Source organism: Trachypithecus francoisi, unplaced genomic scaffold (assembly GCF_009764315.1).
Source record: "Trachypithecus francoisi isolate TF-2019V2 unplaced genomic scaffold, Tfra_2.0 Lachesis_group12, whole genome shotgun sequence".
NCBI lineage: Eukaryota > Metazoa > Chordata > Mammalia > Primates > Cercopithecidae > Trachypithecus > Trachypithecus francoisi.
Window position 1 is genome coordinate 73,536,117 of NW_022681457.1, and position 24,989 is coordinate 73,561,105.

The 24,989-nt window shown below is 38.0% G+C and overlaps 1 protein-coding gene across 4 annotated transcripts in view; it reads left to right on the top strand.

Moving 5' to 3' along the window:
• Nucleotides 1–24,989, top strand: part of FAF1 (Fas associated factor 1) — a 534,320-nt gene that overhangs the window by 102,714 nt on the left and 406,617 nt on the right. For all 4 annotated transcript variants that reach the window (XM_033226429.1, XM_033226430.1, XM_033226428.1 and 1 more), the window contains one exon: nt 13,612–13,680. Coding sequence is in view for 2 of the 4 variants with exons in the window: in XM_033226428.1 (XP_033082319.1) it covers nt 13,612–13,680 (69 nt within the window). In the remaining 2 variants the exon portion in view is untranslated. The remainder of the gene's footprint in view (nt 1–13,611; nt 13,681–24,989) is intronic.

Here is a 24,989-nt window from a genome sequence, read left to right on the forward strand (position 1 = left end):
AAATATTCGCCTTATATCTGCAGCCTCACCAGCATCTGTTTTTAAAAATATATATTTTAATAATAGTCACTTTGACTTGTGTGAGATGGTATGTTATTGTAGTTTTGATTTGCATTTCTCTGTGATTGTTGATGTGGAACATTTTTTCATGTTTGTTGGCCATGTGTACGTCTTCTTTTGAGAAGTGTTTGTTCGTGGCCTTTGCCCACTTTTTAATGGGGTTACTTGTTTTTTGCTTGTTGATTTGTTTAAGTTGCTTATAGATTCTGGATATTACATCTTTGTCAAATGTGTAGTTTGTGAATATTTTTTCCCATTCTGTAGGTTGTCTGTTTACCCTGTTGATAGTTTCTTTTGCTGTGCATAAGCTCTTTAGTTTAATTAGGTCTAACTTGTCAATTTTGGTTTTTGTTATAGTGGATTTTGAGAACTTAGTAGTAAATTCTTTGCCAGGATTGATGTCCAGAATGGCATTTCTTAGGTTTTCGTCTAGATTCTTACAGTTTGAGGTCTTATATTTGAATCTTTAAACCATCCTGAGTTATTTTTTTAAATGGTGAAAACTAGGGGTCTAGTGTCATTCTTCTGCACATGGGTAACCAGCTATTCCAGCACTGTTTGTTTATTCAATAGGCAGTACTTTCTGTAGAGGACTATGTGCTCGCAAACGAGACGTTCCCAATAAGTCCTGCTCTTGCAAACAACGAAGCAGGGCATTCCCGATAAGTCCTGCTCTTGCAAATGAAGCAGGGCGTTCTTTCCCTGAAAAGAGGGATGACACAGGAGCCAGCTGCAAACAGCAGACCCTGGGGGCTTGTTTATGTGTAAACATCTTGAAAATCCAGAAGTCAGGGAAAGGTCAGAAAAACAACAATGTGTCTTGTGACTTGGTAACATTCCACAAACGACGGTATAAACTAAAGCAGAGTGCGCCATTCGGGGCGGCTGCCATGTTTCTCTTGTCTTGTGTTGTCTTGTGTGTTCATTCCTTTGTTTAGGAAACACGTGGACCCCAACATCTGGTACAGCGAGCAGGGTCCGTGGCTCCACGAGAGCAAGGAACCGGAGGGGGAACACCCCCGGCAGGTAAATAAATGAAGGCGGACCCATGGGAAAATTATGAGGAATTCCACCTCTCTGGCCTCTGAATATTTGCGGTTACTCCAGGGACTGTTGATGTCTATAGGAGTAGAAGTAAAAGAAAAGACTTGGAAGCGATTGTTTGCCCGTGTTGAACAACATTGTTATTGGTTTCAATATCAAACCAAAGTGCAGTTAAATCAAAAGGAATGGTTACAACTGGTTAAAGTCCTGCGTCGAGCTCATCAGCGAGGGCAAACGATGCCTCTGACTTTGTGGACTTTGTGTAGTTCCATTACTCAGGCATCAGAGTTATCTGAAACTGACTCAGAGCGTGGCGATACTGCCACAGGAGGTGAGACATCTGAAGCTTTAGAGAGGAATGATCCTAGAGAGGAACATATTTACGCCCCGGTTGCTGAGGACAAGGAATTGGAAGAAGAGTTAATGCCTCCTTCATCTGAAGGAAATTCTGATTTGCAGCGTATTTTAGAGATGTTACAAGAGTTGTTAAAATTGCAAGGTGCCGCTGCTCCTGTTTCTCCTATCTCTCCGCCACGAGCCTTCCCTGTTAAAAAGATTTCCCTTTGCCTCCACCTCCAACCTCTTTGCCTATGTCAGGTCAGGTTTTCTCTGTGCCTTTTCCTCCTGTAGGAGAAAAGAAGGAATTGAAGGAAAAGGATGATTTCGAGGAATTAGATCTATTCCCAATAACACGGGATGCTTTCGGCCCCAATGCTCAGTTCCCAAACGGTGGCCAGAATGTGACTTTTACAGTCCTACAATTTAAATTTTTGAAAGAAATGAAAGCTGCAACAAAAATTATTAAGACCTTTAAAGGCCAGTGGAGCCAATTTAGATGAGTATATTCGGGCTTGTGCAGGCGTTGGGGGAGCTATTTACAATGCTCAATTGTTTGCTGGGGCACGTTCTAAGGCTTTAAAACGCAACTCTAAACAAGGTATATACTATCAATGTGGGAAACCTGGTCATTTTAAAAAGCAATGCCGGAAGAAAAATTAGGCTCTTCTGCTCTAAAAGAAAAAAGGTTACCATCTGATATGTGTAAACAATGTGGCAAGGATTGACATTGGACCAATGAATGCCATTCAGAAACTGATAGGAGATATAGGGGGCCGGAGCAAGATGGCCGAATAGGAACAGCTCCAGTCTCCAGCTCCCAGCGCGAGTGACACAGAAGACAGGTGATTTCTGCATTTTCAACTGAGGTACTGGGTTCATCTCACTAGGGAGTGCCAGACAATTGGTGCTGGTCAGCTGCTGCAGCCCGACTAGTGAGAGCTGAAGCAGGGTGAGGCATCGCCTCACCTGGGAAGCGCAAGGGGAAAGGGAATCCCTTTTCCTAGCCAGGGGAACTGAGACACACAACACCTGGAAAATCGGGTAACTCCCACCCCAATACTGCGCTGTACCAAGGGTCTTAGCAAACGGGCACACTAGGAGATTATATCCCACACCTGGCCGGGAGGGTCCCATGCCCGCCCACAGAGCCTCCCTCATTGCTAGCACAGCAGTCTGCGATCTAACTGCAAGGCAGCAGTGAGGCTGGGGGAGGGGCGCCCGCCATTGCTGAGGCTTAAGTAGGTAAACAAAGCCGCTGGGAAGCTCAAACTGGGTGGAGCTCACAGCAGCTCAAGGAGACCTGCCTGTCCCTGTAGACTCCACCTCTGGGGACAGGGCACAGCTAATCAACAACAACAACAAAGCAGCAGAAACCTCTGCAGATGCAAACGACTCTGTCTGACAGCTTTGAAGAGAGCAGTGGATCTCCCAACACGGAGATTGAGCTCTGAGAACGGACAGACTGCTTGCTCAAGTGGGTCCCTGAACCCTGAGTAGCCTAACTGGGAGACATCCCCCACTAGGGGCAGACCGACACCCCACACCTCACATGGTGGAGTACACCCCTGAGAGGAAGCTTCCAAAGCAAGAATCAGACAGGTACATTCACTGTTCAGCAATATTTTATCTTCTGCAGCCACTGCTGCTGATACCCAGGCAAACAGGGTCTGGAGTGGACCTCAAGCAATCTCCAACAGACCTGCAGCTGAGGGTCCTGACTGTTAGAAGGAAAACTAACAAACAGGAAGGACACCAACACCAAAACCCCATCAGTACGTCACCATCATCAAAGACCAGAGACAGATAAAACCACAAAGATGGGGAAAAAGCAGGGCAGAAAAGCTGGAAATTCAAAAAATAAGAGCGCATCTCCCCCTGCAAAGGAACGCAGGTCATCGCCAGCAACAGATCAAAGCTGGACAGAGAATGACTTTGACGAGATGAGAGAAGAAGGCTTCAGTCCATCAAACTTCTCAGAGCTAAAGGAGGAATTACGTACCCAGCGGAAAGAAACTAAAAATCTTGAAAAACAGTGGAAGAATTGACAGCTAGACTAATTAATGCAGAGAAGGTCATAAACGAAACGACAGAGATGAAAACCATGACACGAGAAATACGTGACAAATGCACAAGCTTCAGTAACAGACTCAATCAACTGGAAGAAAGAGTATCAGCAATTGAGGATCAAATGAATGAAATGAAGCGAGAAGAGAAACCAAAAGAAAAAAGAAGAAAAAGAAATGAACAAAGCCTGCAAGAAGTATGGGATTATGTAAAAAGACCAAATCTACGTCTGATGGGTGCCTGAAAGTGAGGGGGAAAATGGAACCAAGTTGGAAAACACTCTTCAGGATATCATCAGGAGAACTTCCCCAACCTAGTAGGGCAGGCCAACATTCAAATTCAGGAGATACAGAGAGCGCCACAAAGATACTCCTCCAGAAGAGCAACTCCAAGACACATAATTGCCAGATTCACCAAAGTTGAAATGAAGGAAAAAATCTTAAGGGCAGCCAGAGAGAAAGGTCGGGTACCCACAAAGGGAAGCCATCAGAAACAGCAGATCTCTCGGCAGAAACTCTACAAGCCAGAAGAGAGTGGGGGCCAATATTCAACGTTCTTAAAGAAAAGAATTTTCAACCCAGAATTTCATATCCAGCCAAACTAAGTTTCATAAGTGAAGGAGAAATAAAATCTTTACAGATAAGCAAATGCTTAGAGATTTTGTCACCACCAGACCTGCTTACAAGAGACCCTGAAGGAAGCCCTAAACGTGGAAAGGAACAACCGGTACCAGCCATTGCAAAAACATGCCAAAATGTAAAGACCATCGAGGCTAGGAAGAAACTGCATCAACTAACAAGCAAAATAACCAGTTAATATCATAATGGCAGGATCAAGTTCACACATAACAATATTACCTTAAATGTAAATGGACTAAATGCTCCAATTAAAAGACACAGACTGGCAAACTGGATAAAGAGTCAGGACCCATCAGTTTGCTGTATTCAGGAGACCCATCTCACATGCAGAGACATACATAGGCTCAGAATAAAGGGATGGAGGAAGATCTACCAAGCAAATGGAGAACAAAAAAAAGCAGGGGTTGCAATCCTATACTCTGATAAAACAGACTTTAAACCATCAAAGATCAAAAGAGACAAAGAAGGCCATTACATAATGGTAAAGGGATCTATACAACAGGAAGAGCTAACTATCCTAAATATATATGCACCCAATACAGGAGCACCCAGATTCATAAAGCAAGTCCTTAGAGACTTACAAAGAGACTTAGACTCGCATGCAATAATAATGGAAGACGTCAGCACCCCACTGTCACCATTAGACAGATCAACGAGACAGAAAGTTAACAAGGATATCCAGGAATTGAACTCATCTCTGCAGCAAGCAGACCTAATAGACATCTACAGAACTCTCCACCCCAAATCAACAGAATATACATTCTTCTCAGCACCACATCACACTTATTCCAAAATTGACCACATAATTGGAAGTAAAGCACTCCTCAGCAAATACAAAAGAACAGAAATTATAACAAACTGTCTCTCATACCACAGTGCAATTAAACTAGAACTCAGGACTAAGAAACTCAATCAAAACCGCTCAACTACATAGAAACTGAATAACCTGCTCATGAATGACTACTGGGTATTTAACGAAATGAAGGCAGAAATAAAGATGTTCTTTGAAACCAATGAGAACAAAGATACAACATACCAGAATCTCTGGGACACATTTAAAGCAGTGTGTAGAGGGAAATTTATAGCACTAAATGCCGACAAGAGAAAGCTGGAAAGATCTAAAATGAGCACTCTAACATCACAATTAAAAGAACTAGAGAAGCAAGAGCAAACACATTCAAAAGCTAGCAGAAGGCAAGAAATAACTAAGATCAGAGCAAAACTGAAGGAGATAGAGATATAAAAATCCCTCCAAAAAATCAATGAATCCAGGAGTTGGTTTTTTGAAAAGATCAACAAAATTGATAGACTGCTAGCAAGACTAATAAAGAAGAAAAGAGAGAAGAATCAAATAGACACAATAAAAAATGATAAAGGGGATATCACCACTGACCCCACAGAAATACAAACTACCATCAGAGAATACTATAAACATCTCTATGCAAATCAACTAGAAAATCTAGAAGAAATGGATAATTTCCTGGGCACTTACACTCTCCCAAGACTAAACCAGGAGGAAGCTGAATCCCTGAATAGACCAATAACAGGCTCGGAAATTGAGGCAACAATTAATAGCCTACCAACCAAAAAAAGTCCAGGACCAGATGGATTCACAGCTGAATTCTACCAGAGGTACAAGGAGGAGCTGGTACCATTCCTTCTGAAACTATTCCAATCAATAGAAAAAGAGGGAATCCTCCCTAACTCATTTTATGAGGCCAACATCATCTTGTTACCAAAGCCTGGCAGAGACACAACAAAAAAAGAGAATTTTAGACCAATATCTCTGATGAACATCGATTCAAAAATCCTCAATAAAATACTGGTAAACCGGATCCAGCAGCACATCAAAAAGCTTATCCACCATGATCAAGTGGGCTTCATCCCTGGGATGGAAGGCTGGTTCAACATGCACAAATCAATAAACGTAATCCAGCATATAAACAGAACCAAAGACAAAAACCACATGATTATCTCAATAGATGCAGAAAAGTCCTTTGACAAAATTCAACAGCCCTTCATGCTGAAAACTCTCAATAAATTCGGTATTGATAGAACATATCTCAATATAATAAGAGCTATTTATGACAAACCCACAGCCAATGTCATACTGAATGGGCAAAAACTGGAAAAATTCCCTTTGAAAACTGGCACAAGACAGGGATACCCTCTCTCATCACTCCTATTCAACATAGTGTTGGAAGTTCTGGCCAGGGCAATCAGGCAAGAGAAAGAAATCAAGGGTATTCAGTTAGGAAAAGAAGAAGTCAAATTGTCCCTTTTTGCAGATGACATGATTGTATATTTAGAAAACCCCATTGTCTCAGCCCAAAATCTCCTTAAGCTGATAAGAAATTTCAGCAGTGTCAGGATACAAAATTAATGTGCAAAAATCACAAGCATTCTTATGCACCAGTAACAGACAAACAGAAAGCCAAATCATGAATGACCTTCCATTCACAATTGCTTCAAAGGGATTAAAATACCTAGGAATCCAGCTTACAAGGGATGTAAAGGATCTCTTCAAGGAGAACTGTAAACCACTGCTCAGTGAAATAAAAGAGGACACAAACAAATGGAAGAGCATACCATGGTCATGGATAGGAAGAATCAATATCGTGAAAATGGCCATACTGCCCAAGGTAATTTATAGATTCAATGCCATTCCCATCAAGCTACCAATGAGTTTCTTCACAGAATTGGAAAAAACTGCTTTAAAGTTCATATGGAACCGAAAAAGACTCCGCATTGCCAAGACAATCCTAAGTCAAAAGAACAAAGCTGGAGACATCACACTACCTGAATTTAAACTATTATACAAGGCTACAGTAACCAAAACAGCATGGTACTGGTACCAAAACAGAGATATAGACCAATGGAACAGAACAGAGTCCTCAGAAATAATACCACACATCTACAGCCATCTGATCTTTGACAAACCTGAGAAAAACAAGAAATGGGGAAAGGATTCCCTATTTAATAAATGGTGCTGGGAAAATTGGCTAGCCATAAGTAGAAAGCTGAAACTGGATCCTTTCCTTACTCCTTATACGAAAATTAATTCAAGATGGATTAGAGACTTAAATAGTAGACCTAATACCATAAAAACCGTAGAAGAATACCTAGGTAAAATACCATTTAGGACATAGACATGGGCAAGGACTTAATGTCTAAAACACCAAAAGCAACGGCAACAAAAGCCAAAATTGACAAATGGGATCTAATTAAACTAAAGAGCTTCTGCACAGCAAAAGAAACTACCATCAGAGTGAACAGGCAACCTACAGAATGGGAGAAAATTTTTGCAATCTACTCATCTGACAAAGGGCTAATATCCAGAACCTAGAAAGAACTCAAAAAATTTACAAGAAAAAAACAAACAACCCCATTAAAAAGTGGGCAAAGGAAATGAACAGACATTTCTCAAAAGAAGACATTCATACAGCCAATAGACATATCAAAAGATGCTCATCATCACTGGCCATCAGAGAAATACAAATCAAAACCACAATGAGATACCATCTCACACCAGTTAGAAAGGCAATCATTAAAAAGTCAGGAAGCAACAGGTGCTGGAGAGGATGTGTAGAAATAGGGACCCTTTTACACTGTTGGTGTGATTGTAAACTAGTTCAACCATTATGGAAAACAGTGTGGCGATTCCTCAAAGAGCTAGAACTAGAAGTACCATATGACCCAGCCATCCCATTACTGGGTATATACCCAAAGGATTATAAATCATGCTGCTATAAAGACACATGCACACGTATGTTTATTGTGGCACTATTCACAATAGCAAAGACTTGGAATCAACCCAAATGTCCATCTGTGACAGACTGGATTAAGAAAATGTGGCACATATACACCATGGAATACTATGCAGCCATAAAAAAGGATGAGTTTGTGTCCTTTGTAGGGACATGGATGCAGCTGGAAACCATCATTCTCAGCAAACTATTGCAAGAACAGAAAACCAAACACCGCATGTTCTCACTAATAGGTGAGAACTGAACAGTGAGATCACTTGGACTTAGGAAGGGGAACATCACACACTGGGGCCTATCATAGGGATGGGGGAGGGAGGAGGGATTGCATTGGGAGTTATACCTGATGTAAATGACGAGTTGATGGGTGCTGATGATTTGATGGGTGCAGCACACCAACATGGCACAAGTATACGTATGTAACAAACCTGCACGTTATGTATATGTACCCTAGAACGTAAAGTATAATAATAATAATAAAAACAAAAATAAAAACAAAAACTGATGAGAGTGGAAATTTATTGTCACCCCTCCCGAGTAATGGGAACCGGGGCTCACAGGCTTGGGGCCCCAACAATTACAATGCAGGCCTATCACAATACCCCGTGAGCGATGGCTTACAACATCAAGGAATGACTTCGAGTCATCCTTAAGGGTATCACCCCATACCCCTGTTTCTCAGCTTTATGGTGCAACTAAGCAGAGTGCTGCTGCTGACTTAGCTATTACTCAACCTTATACTCTGTCTCCTAATGGAGGAATATGTAAGTTGGCTACTGGAGTGTGGTCCTTTGCCAAAGGGACATGTAGGACTTTTACTAGGTCGAAGCAACAGCACTATGCGGGCGGTTAATGATGGTCCCAGGAAATATTGATCCTTATTTTACTGATGAAATCCTTATTATGGTACAAGTCTCACAATTTATGAGCCTAGCGGCAGGGGAACGTATTGCACAATTGCTTTTATTGCCTTTTTTTCCTTTCCTATCTAGAGATGTGTCTCGTCAAGGAGGTTTCGGTAGTATTGGGAAAACTGTTTTCTGGGAAACTTTAGTTTCTGATCAAAAACCTTTATGTTCATTGCAAATTAATAGGATACTTTTTGAGGGATTAGTCAACACAGGAGCGGATGTATCTATTATATGTTTGGCTCAATGGCCTGATCATTGGAAAAAGAAACAAGTATCGGTTACTCTATCTGGCCTAAGTACTGCTTCTATAGTCTACCAAAGTGTCAAGCCCCTGAGCTGTGTAGGACTTGAAGGACAACAAGGAAAAGTGTTCTTTTATATTGTTCCCATTAATATTCACCTTTGGGGCTGTGATCTTTTACAACAATTTGATGCCTTTTTAGGCATTCCTCATATTTCTTCAGCTGCCAAAAATAGGATGTTCAAAATGGGCTACAATCCTTTAAACTCTTAGCCACTGTCCACAAGCCTCAAGTTTTACATTTGAAGTGGAAAATACAACTCCTGTTTAGGTGGAACAGTGGCCATTATCTAAAGAAAAACTTAAGGCTTTAAAGAATTTAGTTAAGGAGCAATTGGCCGAGGGACATATTGAACCAAGTACTTTTGCATGGAATTCCCCTGTGTTTGTCATTAAAAAGAAAAGTGGAAAATGACACTTATTAACTAACCTTAGAGCTGTAAATGCTTGTATTCAACCTATGGGGACTTTACAACCTGGGCTTCCTAATCCAGCTCTGATCATCCCTACTTACAAATTGCGACATCTATTTGCTACCTTGGAAGGAGATTCAGATTTAAATAGTTCATATCAATTTGGGGTTGAAGGGTTACCTATTTGTCTTGGGGGTAGTCCACATTGTCTGCATCTTTCTCATGAGGCTTGGGCTGTTCGCTATAGCCATAGTCATGTCTCTGCCTTTACTATGATTATTGTTGCTCAAAGTTTTAAGTATAATCATACTGCAGTACTTAATGAAACTCTGTCAACTACATTATCTTTATGCCCCATCCCCAATGTGTCCGGAGGTGTTTCCCAACTAGAGTGGACTAGATATAGAGGTAATGGGCCACGATTGTTGTTAGAAGTAAAAGGGAAGAGTCGTAAATACCTTGTTACAGATTGGAGTGTACATGGAGATTTTCAGACTAAATTCAGCCATGTCAACCTGCGTTGGCATAAAGGTAATCACAGCATTTCTGCAGATGGCAATGAAACTATTATTTGGCATGACGGTGGTCTATCACCCCCTATGCCACATTTGGCTAATACCACACAAATACAAAGTCATATTTGGAAGTTGGTAGCTGCTGGTAAACCAATGTTCACTGTCATGGGAAACATGTCCTTAAATCTTACTAATATTGCTAACCCTTTCCATATATATCTTTGCATCGAAATAGTTCTAGATATGTTATTGCATGTGTAAGAAAGCCTTACTTGTTTTTGACAGGAATTTTTAAATGGGATAATAATACAGGGGTAGTTAACTGTACAAACAATTGTACATTCTTAAGTTGTATAAGTACTACTTGGTGGAATAATAATTGGCATGAGTCTCATTCCGATTTATATATACTAAGAGCCAGAAAAAAAACCTGGCTACCTGTAAACTTAACACGTACTTGGAGTGAATCTGCTGGGGTTACTCAAATTTACAAGGTTATGCAAGATCTTGTCCACCGCAGTCGGAGGATGGTTGGAATCGTTGTGACTGCGGTGATAGGACTTGTAGCAATTACTTTCACCACCGCTGTTGCTGGATTAGCTGTACAGCAGGGTATACAAAATGCAGAATTTGTGCAACAATGGCATGAACAATCACATTTGTTGTGGCAGCAGCAACGAGGCATAGATGCTTATTTGACTGAACGAGTGGATAATCTGGAGCAAGTGGTTTCTTGGTTGGGAGATCAGCTAACAGTGTTGAATACCTGAGCTTTGTTGAAGTGTGATTGGAATACTACCCAATTTTGTATTACTCCTGTTCCTTTTAACAGCACTGTACATAATTGGACTGAGATGAAGAGACTTTTAATTCTTCATAATAATCTTTCCCTAGAAATACAAGAATTAACACAGAACATTTCTGAAACTTTTCACAATCAGTTACCGTTGCTGACTAGTGCAGATTTGATGACTGGTATTGCACAAAGTTTGACGTCTTTGAACCCTACGAGCCCTGTAAAAACTTTGCTGACCTCTGTTTCTAGCAATGTATTGATTGTTGTTCTTGCTTTTGTCATTTTCACAGTCTGCTGGAGACGGTTTCAAAGGGCAAACACCGAATTCCAGCGAGCCCAACATGTAATGATGGTTTTAAAAGAAATTCAAACTTGTAAATAAAGAAAGGGGAAATGTAGAGGACTACGTGCTCGTGCTCGCAAACGAGATGTCCCGATAAGTCCTGCTCTTGCAAACGAAGCAGGGCATTCCCGATAAGTCCTGCTCTTGCAAATGAAGCAGGGCGTTCCTTCCCTGCAAACAGGGAGGACAAAGGAGCCAGCTGCAAACAGCAGACCCTGGGGGCTTGTTTATGTGTAAACATCTTGAAAATCCAGAAAGTCAGGGAAAGGTCAGAAAAACAATGTGTCTTGTGACTTGGCAACATTCCACAAATGACTGTATAAAATAAAGCAGAGCGCCATTTCGGGCGGCCTCCATGTTTGTCTTATGTGTTCATTCCTTTGTTTAGGAAACACGCGGACCCCAACAACTTTCCCCATTGCTTATTTTTCTAGACTTTGTTGAAGATCAAATGGCTGTAGTTGTGTGAGCAGCTTTATTTCTGGGTTCTCTGTTCTGTTCCCTGAGTGTGTATGTCTGTTTTTGTATCGATTCCATGCTGTTTTGATTATTGTATCCTTACAGTATAGTTTGAAGTTGGGTAATGTGATGCCTCCATCTTTCTTTTTGCTTAGGATTACTTTGACTATCGGGCTCTTTTTTGATTCCGTATGAATTTTAGAATAGTTTTTTCTAGTTTTGTGACAAATAACATTGGTAGTTTGATAGGAATAACATTGAGTTTCTGAATTGCATTGGACAGTGTGTCCATTTTAATGATATTGATTCTTCCAACCTGTGAGCATGGAATGTTTTTCATTTGTGTTGTCTCTGATTTCTTTTAGCAGTGTTTTGTAGTTTTCCTTGTTGAGATCTTTCATCTCCTTGGTTAACCATATTCCTAGGTATTTCATTTTCTTTGTTGCTATTGTAAATGGGATTGTGTCCTTGATTTGGCTTTCAGCTGAAATATTATTGGTGTATAGAAATGCTACTCATTTTTGTACATCAATTTTTGTGTCTTCAAACTTTACTGAAGTTGTTTATCAGTTCCAGGATCCTTTTTGCAGTCTTTAGGGTTTTCTAGGTATAGAATCATATTATTTGTGAAGAGAGATATTTGACTTCTTCTTTTCCTATTTAGATGCCTTTTATTTCTTTCTCTTGGTTGATTGCTCTGGCCAACACTTCTAGTACTACGTTGAATAGAAGTGGTGAGAGTGGACATCCTTACCTTGTTTCAGTTCTCAAGAGGAATGCTTCCAGTTTTTGTCCATTCAATATGTTAGGTGTGAGTTAGGCTCTTATTATTTTGTGATGATACATTCCTTTGATGCCTACTTTCTTGAGGGTTTTCATTGTAAAGGGATGTTGGGTTTTATTGAAAGCTTTTTCTGTGTCTATTGAGATGATTGTATGGTTTTTGCTTTTAATTATGTTTATGTGGTGAATCATATGTCAAACCCACCTTGTATCCCAAGAATGAAATATACTTAATTGGGGTTAATTAACTTTTTGATGTGCTGTTGGATTGGTTTGGTGGCCTGAGAATAAAATGCCTATGCTGCCACGTGCTGGGTCACCAGAGAATGGCTGACTTTATTAATGTGCCCAGCTTAAAAATGGCATCCTGATAGTTAATATTTGCTTAGTCTGGTCACAAGTATGTCCTCGTATATTTTTTTCAAGAACTGCACCAGAAATATAATTTCATATATGTAGTTAATTTTTTTTAGTGTTTATGTTAAAAGGGTAAAAAGAACTGTGTGAAATTAATTTTAACATTTTTATTTAAGCCAATATGTCAAAAATTTCCATTTCAACATGTATTCGAAGGAAAAATTATTAATGAGATAGCTTACATTTTTAATGTTGGTGCTAAATCTTACCTGGTGTGTAATTTGTACTTATAGCACGTCTTAACTCAGTTGAGCCACATTTCAAGGACTCACTAGCCACATGTGTCTAGCAGCTACCAGAGAGCAGCTGGTAGTGGCTATCAGACAGCACAGATCTAGAAGTTTTATAGTTTTAGATTTTACTTTAGGTCTGTTACATATTTTGAGTTAGTTTTTATATAAAGTAGTGCAAGGTATGGGTTGAAATTCATTTGTTATACGTGTGGTTGTCCATCAGAATCTTTGACTAAAAATTGTTCTTGGTAATTGGAGATCATCCTGGGTATCATAGCTCAAGATTTAAATATACTTTCTTTTGCTGCTTTATTGTCTTTTGTTTTCAGAGCAATGTAAATTTACTTTGTAATTAACAGTGTTCATACCGTATATGTAAAATGCTTAGAAGTGTTCAACTTTTAGTGTTTTGGCTTTATTCATATACCTATTTGAATTTAAATTACATATTATGCTATTTACATTTTTAAGTCTGATTTACTTCCCCATTTCTAAAATTATATGTAAAATGCTTATTTGCTTTCTTTCTAGGCATGTACTGGCATTGAAAACATTGATGAAGCTATTACATTGCTTGAACAAAATAATTGGGACTTAGTGGTAAGTACTTTTTTCTTTCTCTGACCAGTAATCAAATTTTATGAATTCTTGAATCTCTTTAATTATTTTTTATAGATGGGTTCAGCATACCATAGCTCATCTATAACTCTAAGCTGAGTTAATAAAGTCTAAATGCCGTATCTTTAACATGGAGTTTATATTTAGCTCAGTATTAAGTTATTATGAATACTTAGATAATTTAAATGACTTTTAAAGTTGTTCTCTTATTTTACTGTGTGTTATGGTTCATCTTCCCATGTAGTATTTTGGTGGAGATGCTTGGAAGGAGAGAAGAGTCAGACTTATCTGACTGTCTGAATAACATATTTGATGTTTCCCCCTCACTTCTGGGGCCTTCACTGATAATTAGTCTTTTCTAAAGCTGTTAAAGTAGTTGCATTCTGCTGTGGTTTTCCTTATAAACTTCAGGCAGTATATTATAGAGGTGGCTTAGTTTTTTCTTTTTTGGCAATAACTCAAAAGGCAAGGCACAGCATAGCACTAAACATTAACCTATTACAAAGCAAACCAAAAATGGATTGTATAATGGCATTGGAGCAGTATTGGTTGTGTCAGGATGACACAGATGTCTCTTAATGCCTTAGAAATGCTAAGAAGAGTTTAAATTATAATTTTGAAGAAGTGCTAACTTTCTTTTTTTTTGAAACGGAGTCTCGCTCTGTGCCCCAGGCTGGAGTGCAGTGGCGCAATCTCGGCTCACTGGAGGCTCCGCCTCCCGGGTTCATGCCATTCTCCTGCCTCAGCCTCCTGAGCAGCTGGGACTACAGGCGCCCGCCACCGCTCCTGGCTAATTTTTTGTATTTTTAGTAGATACGGGGTTTCACTGTGGTCTGGATCTCCTGACCTTGTGATCCGTCTGCCTCTACCTCCCAAACTGCTGGGATTACAGGCGTGAGCCACTGCGCCCGGCCAAGAAGTGCTAGTTTTCAAAAGTGAAAACTTGGCCGGGTGCAGTGGCTCAAGCCTGTAATCCCAGCACTTTGGGAGGCCGAGACGGGCAGATCACGAGGTCAGGAGATCGAGACCATCCTGGCTAACACAGTGAAACCCCGTCTCTACTAAAAGAATACAAAAAATACCGGGCAAGGTGGCGGGCGCCTGTAGTCCCAGCAACTCGGGAGGCTGAGGCAGGAGAATGGCGTAAACCCGGGAGGCGGAACTTGCAGTGAGCTGAGATCCGGCCACTGCACTCCAGCCTGGGCGACAGAGCAAGACTCCGTCTCAAAAAAAAAAAAAAAGTCAAAACTTAAGATGTGTACTTATAGAAGTGAGTTTAGATATGTAGGTATATGCACACATATGTTATGCGGACTTAACATAATTAACTCTTGGTGTCTCTGTGCTTTGTGTAGACTTACTACTTTTTTAAACTCAGAATATGAAAAGCTTTTCTTTTCAGATTATAAAAGTAATGATGTTAATGAAATGAGATGAAAAATGTACAAAGAAAATATTAATGACCTTTAATCCCATCACTCAGATAATTATTTCACATTTTTAAGGTATATTATTCAAGATTATCTTCTGTAATTATGTGATTAAATTTTAAAAATGTACAAGTTGGATTGTTTTATACCTTCTGTAATCTGCATTTTTCACTTAATTGTGGCTGTTCATTCTTTTTAATGTTTACATAGTATTTCATAGTGTCACTGTAACGTAATTAACCGACTAGTCCTATGCTGTTGGGTATTTACGATTTTTGCAGCATTTTGTTATTATGAACATTACTGTAGAGAACATTGCTGCATGCACATGTTGCATATTTAACCTATTTTTTTCAGAAGAAATTGAAGAAATTCAATTCATAATTGAATTTTTGAGTCAAATTACTTGCATATTTTTGAAGTTTTGAATACTTTTAACCAAATGGACTTCCAGATTGGTTTTACTAATTTAAAATTCTACCAACTATGTATGTTTTTGATATTTCCATTTCATTAAACCAAGGCTTCCTTATCTTTTTTGTGTTTTGGTACGTGTCAAAATTTAGAAATATTTGTATAGCTTGACTCTAAATTCATGCTTTTAACCATTGTTGCTATACTCCAAGAAAGCATGATATAGGTGACAGCTCAATGATTGCCAGGTAGAGGAAGGGAGAAAGGGCAGCAGCTTAATTGAAACGATGCTCCCAAGTTTCTCGTCTTTAGTCTTCTTTTGCAATAACAAGTGCTTTGCTTTATTTAGTTGTGTATTTTGGGAGTATCTATTAGAGAGGCTGATGGAAATTATTGGGGTGGTTAAAAATTCCTCCAACCCCCTCTTGCATGGTACTTGTAAGAGGGATGTGGAATAGAGGAAAGGGTGATGGTGGGCCGGGAGTACAAGTCTTTAATGGGGGAATTACCAGTTTTGGGGACGGATGTATGTTCTTTTCTTATCTACTTCCTATTGGTTCGTGTCCATTAATTTTCAAGGTTAAAACACTTACTGGTAGTGAATATTTTATCAGTATAGCCTATGCAGAATATTGTAAAAGGAGAATTTTCCCAGATAATGTTGAATAATTGAATGGTAAGGTACTCTTTCACTATTTCTGAGTTATTTTGTTTTGGAAAATATTGTAACGACACTTGGGTTTAAAACACTGGTGTTATATTTGTGCAGAAATGCAATCATACACTATCAGGCCCAAGCAAAAACATCAGGCTGTCTTTCAGAACCTTTATTTTATTTTTTTTTTTTGAGACGGAGTCTCGCTCTATCGCCGGAGCTGAAGTGCAGTGGCCGGATCTCAGCTCACTGCAAGCTCCGCCTCCCGGGTTCCCGCCATTCTCCTGCCTCAGCCTCCCCAGTAGCTGGGACTACAGGCGCCCGCCACCTCGCCCGGCTAGATGTTTGTATTTTTTTAGTAGAGACGGGGTTTCACTGTGTTAGCCAGGATGGTCTGGATCTCCTGACCTCGTGATCCGCCCGTCTCGGCCTCCCAAAGTGCTGGGATTACAGGCTTGAGCCACCGCGCCCGGCTTTCAGAACCTTTAATTTTGATTTTCTTTTGAGATATATCTATCTCCCAGCTGGCTTTTCTTCATAAGTAATTCACTTTTATTCACAGTAAAGATTTATTGTGCTTTTTGACTATCTCGTGTTTACATTTTATCATTTCTCCTGTTTTCATACAGCATTCACTTTGTTGTTTTTTAAAAATGAAACTTAAATATTTTGAATAACCCATCACTAGTTTAAACTTTTTAGTAGCATCATGGAACTTTACGTGATGTCCTCTATATTTTGCCTGTGCATTATATTTTGTGTTTCTAAATTATGACTGTCACTGATCTGCATTTTCTGGGGTTTACAGAACAGTTTGCATTAATTGAGTTTTAACCTGGGACATGTCTGTATTTTATATTTCCTGCACATATCACTTGGACTTCTCTCCTCCAGTGTTTTTGTGCGCATTTTTGCTAGGGAAATGTAAAGGCATCTGAGTTAGGCACTACAGTCTGGAATTGTGATGAACTTAAAAAAATCTAATCAAAAAATGCATTCAGTGAGCATTGAGTGCTTACAGTGCATCCAGATTTTTGCTAGATACATTGGGGGCTTGAAAAATATAACAAGATATAGTCTCTAACTTTGAGAATTGTGCTGAGAAATCAATAAGACACAAGGTCTCTGATCCGTGTGTATTACACAGGTCGAGTATTCCTTACCTGAAATGCTTGGGACCAAAAGAATGTCCAGATTTCGGATTTTTTCAGATTTTGGTAAATCTGAAAATTTAAGTATACATTATACTGTTGAATATTAGTATCGCTAATCCAAAAATCTAAAATCGAAAATGTTGTATCCAGCATTTCCTTTCAAACCTCATCCATAATGTTCCATTGAGCATTTCCTTTCAAACATCATGTTGGCACTCAAAAGATTTAGGATTTTGGAGCACTTTGGATTTTGGATTTTTGGATTAGGGATGCTCAAAGTAACTTGCTAAGAAAATGGTGATTGCAAATATTTTAGTTATTTTGTAGATCTAAACACACAACAGTTATTCTATATGAATATAGAGCCCAGTCCTAGGAGTTCTGATTATTAGTCACCTTCCCAAACCTGGCACGTTATTTTTGTTATGTGGGCTGCTGTCTGCAAAAGAGGTATTCCAAACTCTGTGTTTTAAGTACTCCACAGTTGGCTCTACTTATTTTGGGGTAACTGCAGGTTAGATTATATATATCAAAATTCTGAAAACAAAGTAACATGTACTAATACTTTTAGGAAATGTCTCAGCTTACTGTTTTACTTGACAGGAACCCTGTAGGTCTCTCCCAAAGTTATCTCCCTCTGACTGTTACCATTTTTCACATGTCCTGCGCTTAGAGTTAAGAGAAGATGAATGTCATTACAGTTGAGATTCCTCCCTTGAGATGAGTATTTTCCATTTATATCCAGAAAGGTAAGTACATAAGGAAGAACTAGTGACAGTGAGTTAGAATCTTTTACCAAAGGGCTATCTTTTTCTGTGGAAGTGTGCTACATGGACATTATAAATTCTAATCTGGGCCCCAGAATTGACCCATATCTCACTTTCTGTTTTCACTATAGAAGAATTTGGGCCAGGGGAGAATAAAAATTTATATTGCTTGTGTAATTTTGACTAATCAAAATGTTAGATATAGTGGTAAACACCCTGCATTAATTGAATGAAGAGCCCTGGCTTTTCAGACCTCTTAGTAATTTATTGAATGTGGCCTTGGCCAAGTTACTTCTCTCTAACTTCTGAACTCCTCATATAAAATAAAGGATTTGTACACTAGATTATACTCAAGCTTCCATGATATATGAAGTATTTCTGAAAGATCTATTATGTCCTAATTTTTTGTTAAAATTCAATGAATAGCAGTCAATTATAAATAGTAGTACAGATTTTTAATAGATCTTCATAAGTTTGAAACATTTGTACACATACTATTAAAAATTATTTTAACAACTTTACAGTGTAGATGATGGCAGGAGAAGATGCTCTGCCAGTTATTTTACACAGGATCTCTAGATATGAAACTCCTTCAATAAATTAAAATTTCCGATAATCTCTAGCAGATCCAGGGAAAGCTATCTGACATATACTTGATAACCCAACGTTAAGTGAAATAAAGTGAAAGTAAACATTAACCTAGCCATACTACATTTTAAGTACTTGATGCTCCTAGGAAATGATTTTTGAACTTTGCACTCAGTTTCTGCTGTAGTTTGCCGCCTGTGCTGACATTGCTGTTTTACTGAAGAAAGACTCTATTCAGAGTGCTTATATTGATCTTTAACTATGTTTCAACCTACGAGAGTAAAAATCTGCATATGTATTTCTATATTGTCATTGAATTTTTAGTCCTCGAAGGTAATTTTGTGCTAATAGAAGCTTATAGTACAGTCATATACACTGAAGAGTCAAAACTAGGGACAATTGTACTGCACATAATCTGCCTTATTTTAAGATCTATTGAGGTACTTTGAGAAATTTCCTCCAATTTTCACTTTTGAAGAAGCATATCTTAATGATTGCCCTAAAATTTCATGTAACAGTTTCTTCCGCTACTCTGCTCAGGATGTGGCTGTAGAGGTCCTCAGATGTACACTGCTTTTCTACTTTATACAGTGTTATGGACACCTGCAGTTTTATGAATGAATAAACTATTGATAATAATAAGTCTCTGTCCTCATCTGAAAGCAGCCAAGCATGGAGCACTGCCCTTCGTCAGTGGCCATCAGACACTGGTTTATATTTGCACAGATGCTTGCTAAAACAAAAGATAAGTTACTGTGAACCAATAGCTCATCATATCAATTTCTGCTTCTTTGCTACAACCCATTATTTACAAAATTTTTCAATTTGTCTGTTTTTAACCTGACAACCATTCCATCTTCTATTGTCTCTTCTTTAATTGAGGGTTTATTTTGTGTTAGGCATCATGTCAAGTGATACACTTACATTATTTCACTTAATCCTCACAGCAGTCCCCAAAAGTAAATAGGTAAATGTTAGTTTTATTATATAGATGAGAAACTGAGGGCTAGCGAAGTTAAGTAAACTGTCCAAGCTCACATAGCTGTTAAGGGATAGAGTTTTGAACCCAGGCCTGTCAGTTCATGAGGAATTGTCATAGCGGTAAACCACATTTTAAGATTACTTATCACATTTTCCCTACCTAGTATGCTATTCTTCTCTGTACTAGTTTTTTTCTTCCTACCACTTATAAATAATGTCATGTTGAGCTTTGGCTGTAATCACATAGTGGTGCTTTACTCTAAATACGTTTCTGCTTTGTTGTCACATAGATTCTCAGTTCTAGAGGAAGGGAATTGTGTTTCTTATTAATTTTGTCTGTGACACATAGTAATTGCCTAATGAATACTTGACTGACTGAGTTTATTATTAGCAAGCTTATTTTTAGGTCTGTTCTTTCTCATTTGGATATTTGAACGTCTTTGCTGTTAAGACTTCTGACTCTTGATGATATTACTTTTCCTTGTCTGGCAAACATAAGGTTTGAGGAAAGAGCAGCATAACCCAGACACCCAAGGAATAAGAAAGGGCTAGTTTTAATATCTAACTAGTAAAATTACATGATCTCTACCTATTGTGACTTTTTTGAGAAATACTTTTCATGAATCTTTTCTTTGCAGTTTTTTTCTAAGCATGTCATACGAATCTTTTTTTCTTTCCTGTTTATATTTGGTTGTGCCATTCTACTATAAGGACAGCTCATTATGTAGCCTAACCTATTTGAAAGTTTTTATCAGTTTTGATTCTCAGGAGAAAACTTAGGGTGATAAAACACTGCCAAACTATAATTAAATAGGTATGAAAGAATTTTTTTTTTTTTTTTTTACCTTTCCGAGGAACATCTCAGTTTTTAGAAACATGAAATTCTCGGTTTACTAAACTCACATGAGTTTACCTGATCAAATTGAAACCTTTTGAGGTTCACAATTTTTCTTGATTGCAGTTTTACCTTCTGCTTATTTCTACATTGGATCTTGCTCTACCTGTTGTATCACTTTTCCTATAAATATAATCTAGTTCTAGAATTACTTTATTGCATGAAAGAAACATCTGCTTTATAAAATCTATGGTAGACGACAGTTCAGAGGCTTTAGGACCCAGTAAAAATGTGTCATGTTAATCATCTAGCAGAACATGCTGGTGCTCATGGTTGGATGCAGTTTGGAAACGTGGCTGATATTTACTGTTTTTTGATAGCTAGTATTACTTATGTAAATTGACAGTATAAATGTATGTTTTATAAAATAAACTAAATGAAATAGGGATTCAGCTCACAGCTGGAAAACCAATTTAAAGGCTTTATGCTAATTCTGAAAGAAGTAGCATATGCTACTTACGACTTGGACATTTAAAAGAAAATAAAAATTTAGACTCAGTACAGTGGCTCATACCTATAGGCCCAGCACTTTGGGAAGCCAATGCGAGTGGGTCACTTAGTTTGAGAGCAGCCTGGTCAACGTGGCAAAACCTCGTCTCTACCAAAAAATACGAAAATCAGCCCCACGTGGTGGCACATGCCTGTGGTCCCAGCTACTCAGGAGGCTGAGATAGGATCGCTTGAACCTGGAAAGCAGAGATTGTAGTGAGCTGAGATCGCACCATTGCAAGACAGCCTGGGTGACAGAGTGAGACTCTGTCTCAAAAAAAAAAAGAAAAAGAAAAATGTAAATTGCTCCATTTTTAGGATTGTTCATATCAATCAGATGCGCTGTGTACTTGATATTTTTTAAAGCTTACTAACCTACAAGTTAGCTTGATTTAATTTATTTCTATTACTGGAAGTTTAAACCAAATATCATTGTAGCAAAGTCAGTGGTTTAGCACACCTGTAAATCTGATGGATGACTTAGCAGTTCTTCCTGCTTGTTTCAAGAATCAGCTGACATAAATCAGTGTGTACTTGGAAAAGAAAAAATAATATGGCAGTTAAAATTCCTGTTCATACTGTCAGTTTTTTTAAAAATTTGCTATTTAATGGTAATATAATTTCTTAAAATTTCTAGTTATACTTCTATATCTTTAAGTAAAATATTAAAGTGTTCATGTACAAAATTTCTATTTCCTACTTATACCTGCCAGGTTCTCACTTTTTTATCTTTTAATAATCTGTTTTTGGATTTTACCTGCCAGGTTCTCACTTTTTTATCTTTTAATAATCTGTTTTTGGATTTCATTTAATTTGATGCTTTAGTTATTTTTAAATATTTTGTATTTTTATATTACACTCATCTAAATACTTCTTTATCTCTTGTGCATGTACTCAATGTCTCTCCAACACATACTCGTTCTATATCTTAAAGAGCCAAGTTTAAAATTTATCTATGTGGTAAATATAATTCTTCAGATTCCAAGGCATTCTAAGATTAATCTTTGTGTACATACATCTGCTTTAGTTACAGGAAACTGAATAGTGGAATTGTTCTTTAAAGGCCTCTGTTACTGAATTTGAGCTTTCCTCTTTAGCTTAATGTTGAAAGCTCTAGCATTTATCCGCTCGTCTTCATCATGCATGAGTTTCCATAACTCCTGAAGTATGTATAGCTTTGTAATCCAGCTAGTTAGCCTATATTCTCAGATATGCAATATGTATTTCTGCCTCTTAAGTTTTTGCTATTATAGGTCTCCCTTGGATGTTTTTCTCTATTTCTTGTTAACCATTCAATTTTTTTTTTTCATAGCTCCTAACCCTTCAGGAACTGTCCAAATTTCATCTTTCCTTGAAAGCTGACCTGAAGTCTTATCCCTTTTATTCCTTAACAGACTATTCTCTCAGTGGGGACACCTGACGCTATTTTGTTGCTTCTTTCCCTCACCCAAGTTCACGTGCCTGTGCGCATGCACACACACACAATTCTACATTTAAAGAGAATGTGTATTGTTGAAAGGATTTAAATGATTTCCAGCTAGGGTGTGTAAGGAAGAGCTGTATTGATAAATGTACACTTTGATTCATAGATATAGCTGGGGAAAAGCATTATATGATACCTATATGATACCTTTAATAAAGCCATGACTAGCGGCTGTGTAGATGTCTTTGAAGGTATTTAAGTAGCTCTAATATAATGCTATGTTGTTACCAACATGTTGGCATTTTGACTCTTTTTTTTTTTTTTTTACAAGGATATTTATTATGTTTTACGTATGCCAAAACTGACGTATAGTTCTAGAGGTTAGTAGTCTATATAGTCAGTCATTCTATAAAGTAGACTATAGTCTATATAGTCTGTATAGACTAAAATATAGTCTATATTTTAGGAGTATGGCAAGTCCAGTAGCACTCTCACAAGTTCTATGCTTGAATTTTTGGACTTATTTTTTTCTTAGTAATTTATTTACTGCACAGAGGATGAATATTTTAAAATGTATAATGAGTGATAGCAGTGTGTTTAGAATGCAAGGATATCTAAAAATGTAAAGAACTACAGAAAAATTGCAAAATAGTATAGAGCTCTCAATACCCTTTTTCAAACTTCTGCTGATATTAACATCTTATAAATACAGCACACAACAATTGGCATAGTGCTATTGGTAATTTTCTTTTCTTTTCTTTAATTTTTTCTTTTTTTGAGACGGAGTCTCACTCTGTTGCCCAGGCTGTGGTGCAGTGGTGTGATCTTGGCTCACTGCAACCTCCGCTTCCCGGGTTCAAGCGATTCTCCTGTCTCAGCCTCCTGAGTAACTGAGATTACAGGCATGTGCCACCAATCCTGGCTAATTTTTTTTTTTTTTTTTGTATTTTTAGTAGAGGTGGGGTTTCACCATTATTGGCCAGGCTGGTCTCAAAGTCCTGACCTCGTGGTCTGCCTGCCTCGGCCTCCCAAAGTTCTGGGATTAGAGGCGTGAGCCACCGTGTCTGCCCTAGTACAATATTATTAACTAAACTACTGACTTTATTTGACTATTACTAGATTTTCTACTAATGTGCTTTTTCTTGTTCAATATCACATTTAATGTCCACAGTGCATTTAGTTTTCACGTCTGTGTAGCCTCTTCCAACCTGTGCTAGTTCTTCAGCCATTCCTTGTTCCATGACCTTGACACTTTGAGAGATTACTGATCAGGTATTTTGGAGCATGTTCCTCAGTTTGAGTTTGTCTGATGTGTTTTTCATGAGAGAGTGAGTTTATGCATTTTTGGAAAGAGTATCACAGGTGTGATTTTGTATTTTTCTCAGTGTAACAGGAGGTACATGATATCAGTATATGTTATTACTGGTGCTATTAACTTTGACATGTGGTTACGATAGTGTCTCCCAGTTTTCTCCAATGGAGAGTTACCATGCTTCCCTTTGTAATTAGTAAGTATCTTGTGGGAAATATTTTGAGACTATGCAAATATCCTGTTTCATATTAAACTTTTGCCAGTGAATTTTTTATTCTCCATTGTCATAATTGTACCTCTTAAAATTATTTTTAGTAGTTATCCTGGGTTTTACAATATAATCAGACAGAATCTACAGTTAGGTAGTAATACTGCTTCATTTAACAGCCCTATACAGCATTGTATTTCCAATTCTTCTCGCACTTTTTTGGTATTTTTGTCATGCAATTTACTTTTGCATATGCTGTAAACAGAATATTTTGCTACTGTTTTTACTTCTAGTAGTCAGTTATCTATTCAAGCAATTAAATACAGGGGGAAAGTTAATTTAATTTAATTTTATTATCATTTGTTTTATTTCCAGTGGTTTTTTAAAATTATTTTTTTGGTATAAGTTTAAGTTTTTGTCTGGCATACTATTCTTTCTGGGTGAACTACTTTAGCATTTCTTGTAGAGTACATTTGTTGGCAATAAATTCTCAGGTTTTTGTTTGGGGAAGTGTTTATTTCTTCATTTTTGAAAGATGCTTTCACTGGATATGGAATTCTTTGTTAACAGCCTTTTTAAAGACTTTTCCTTGTGTTTGTTTTTCATAGTTTGAATATGATATGCCTAGAGGCGTGTGTGTGTGTGTGTGTATGTGTGTTTCTAAGCCTTATAGCCTTGGGTGCTGTTGGTGCTCTTGGATCTGTGATTTTGAAATATTTTTCTTTTTAATTGAGGAGAAATTTATATAATATACAGTTAACCATTTTAAAACATACAATTCAGGGATATTTAGTGTATTCACAATGTTGTGAGCCCACCAGCTCCCTCTAGTTGGTTTTGAAAATTCATGGGTTTTTTTTCTTTTCTTTCTCTCTCCTAAGATTCTGACTATGCATATATTAAATAGTTTGTTTTTTGTTCTACAGCTTTTGTTTGTTCTCTTCATTGTGTTTCAGTTTGAGTAATTTTTGTAGC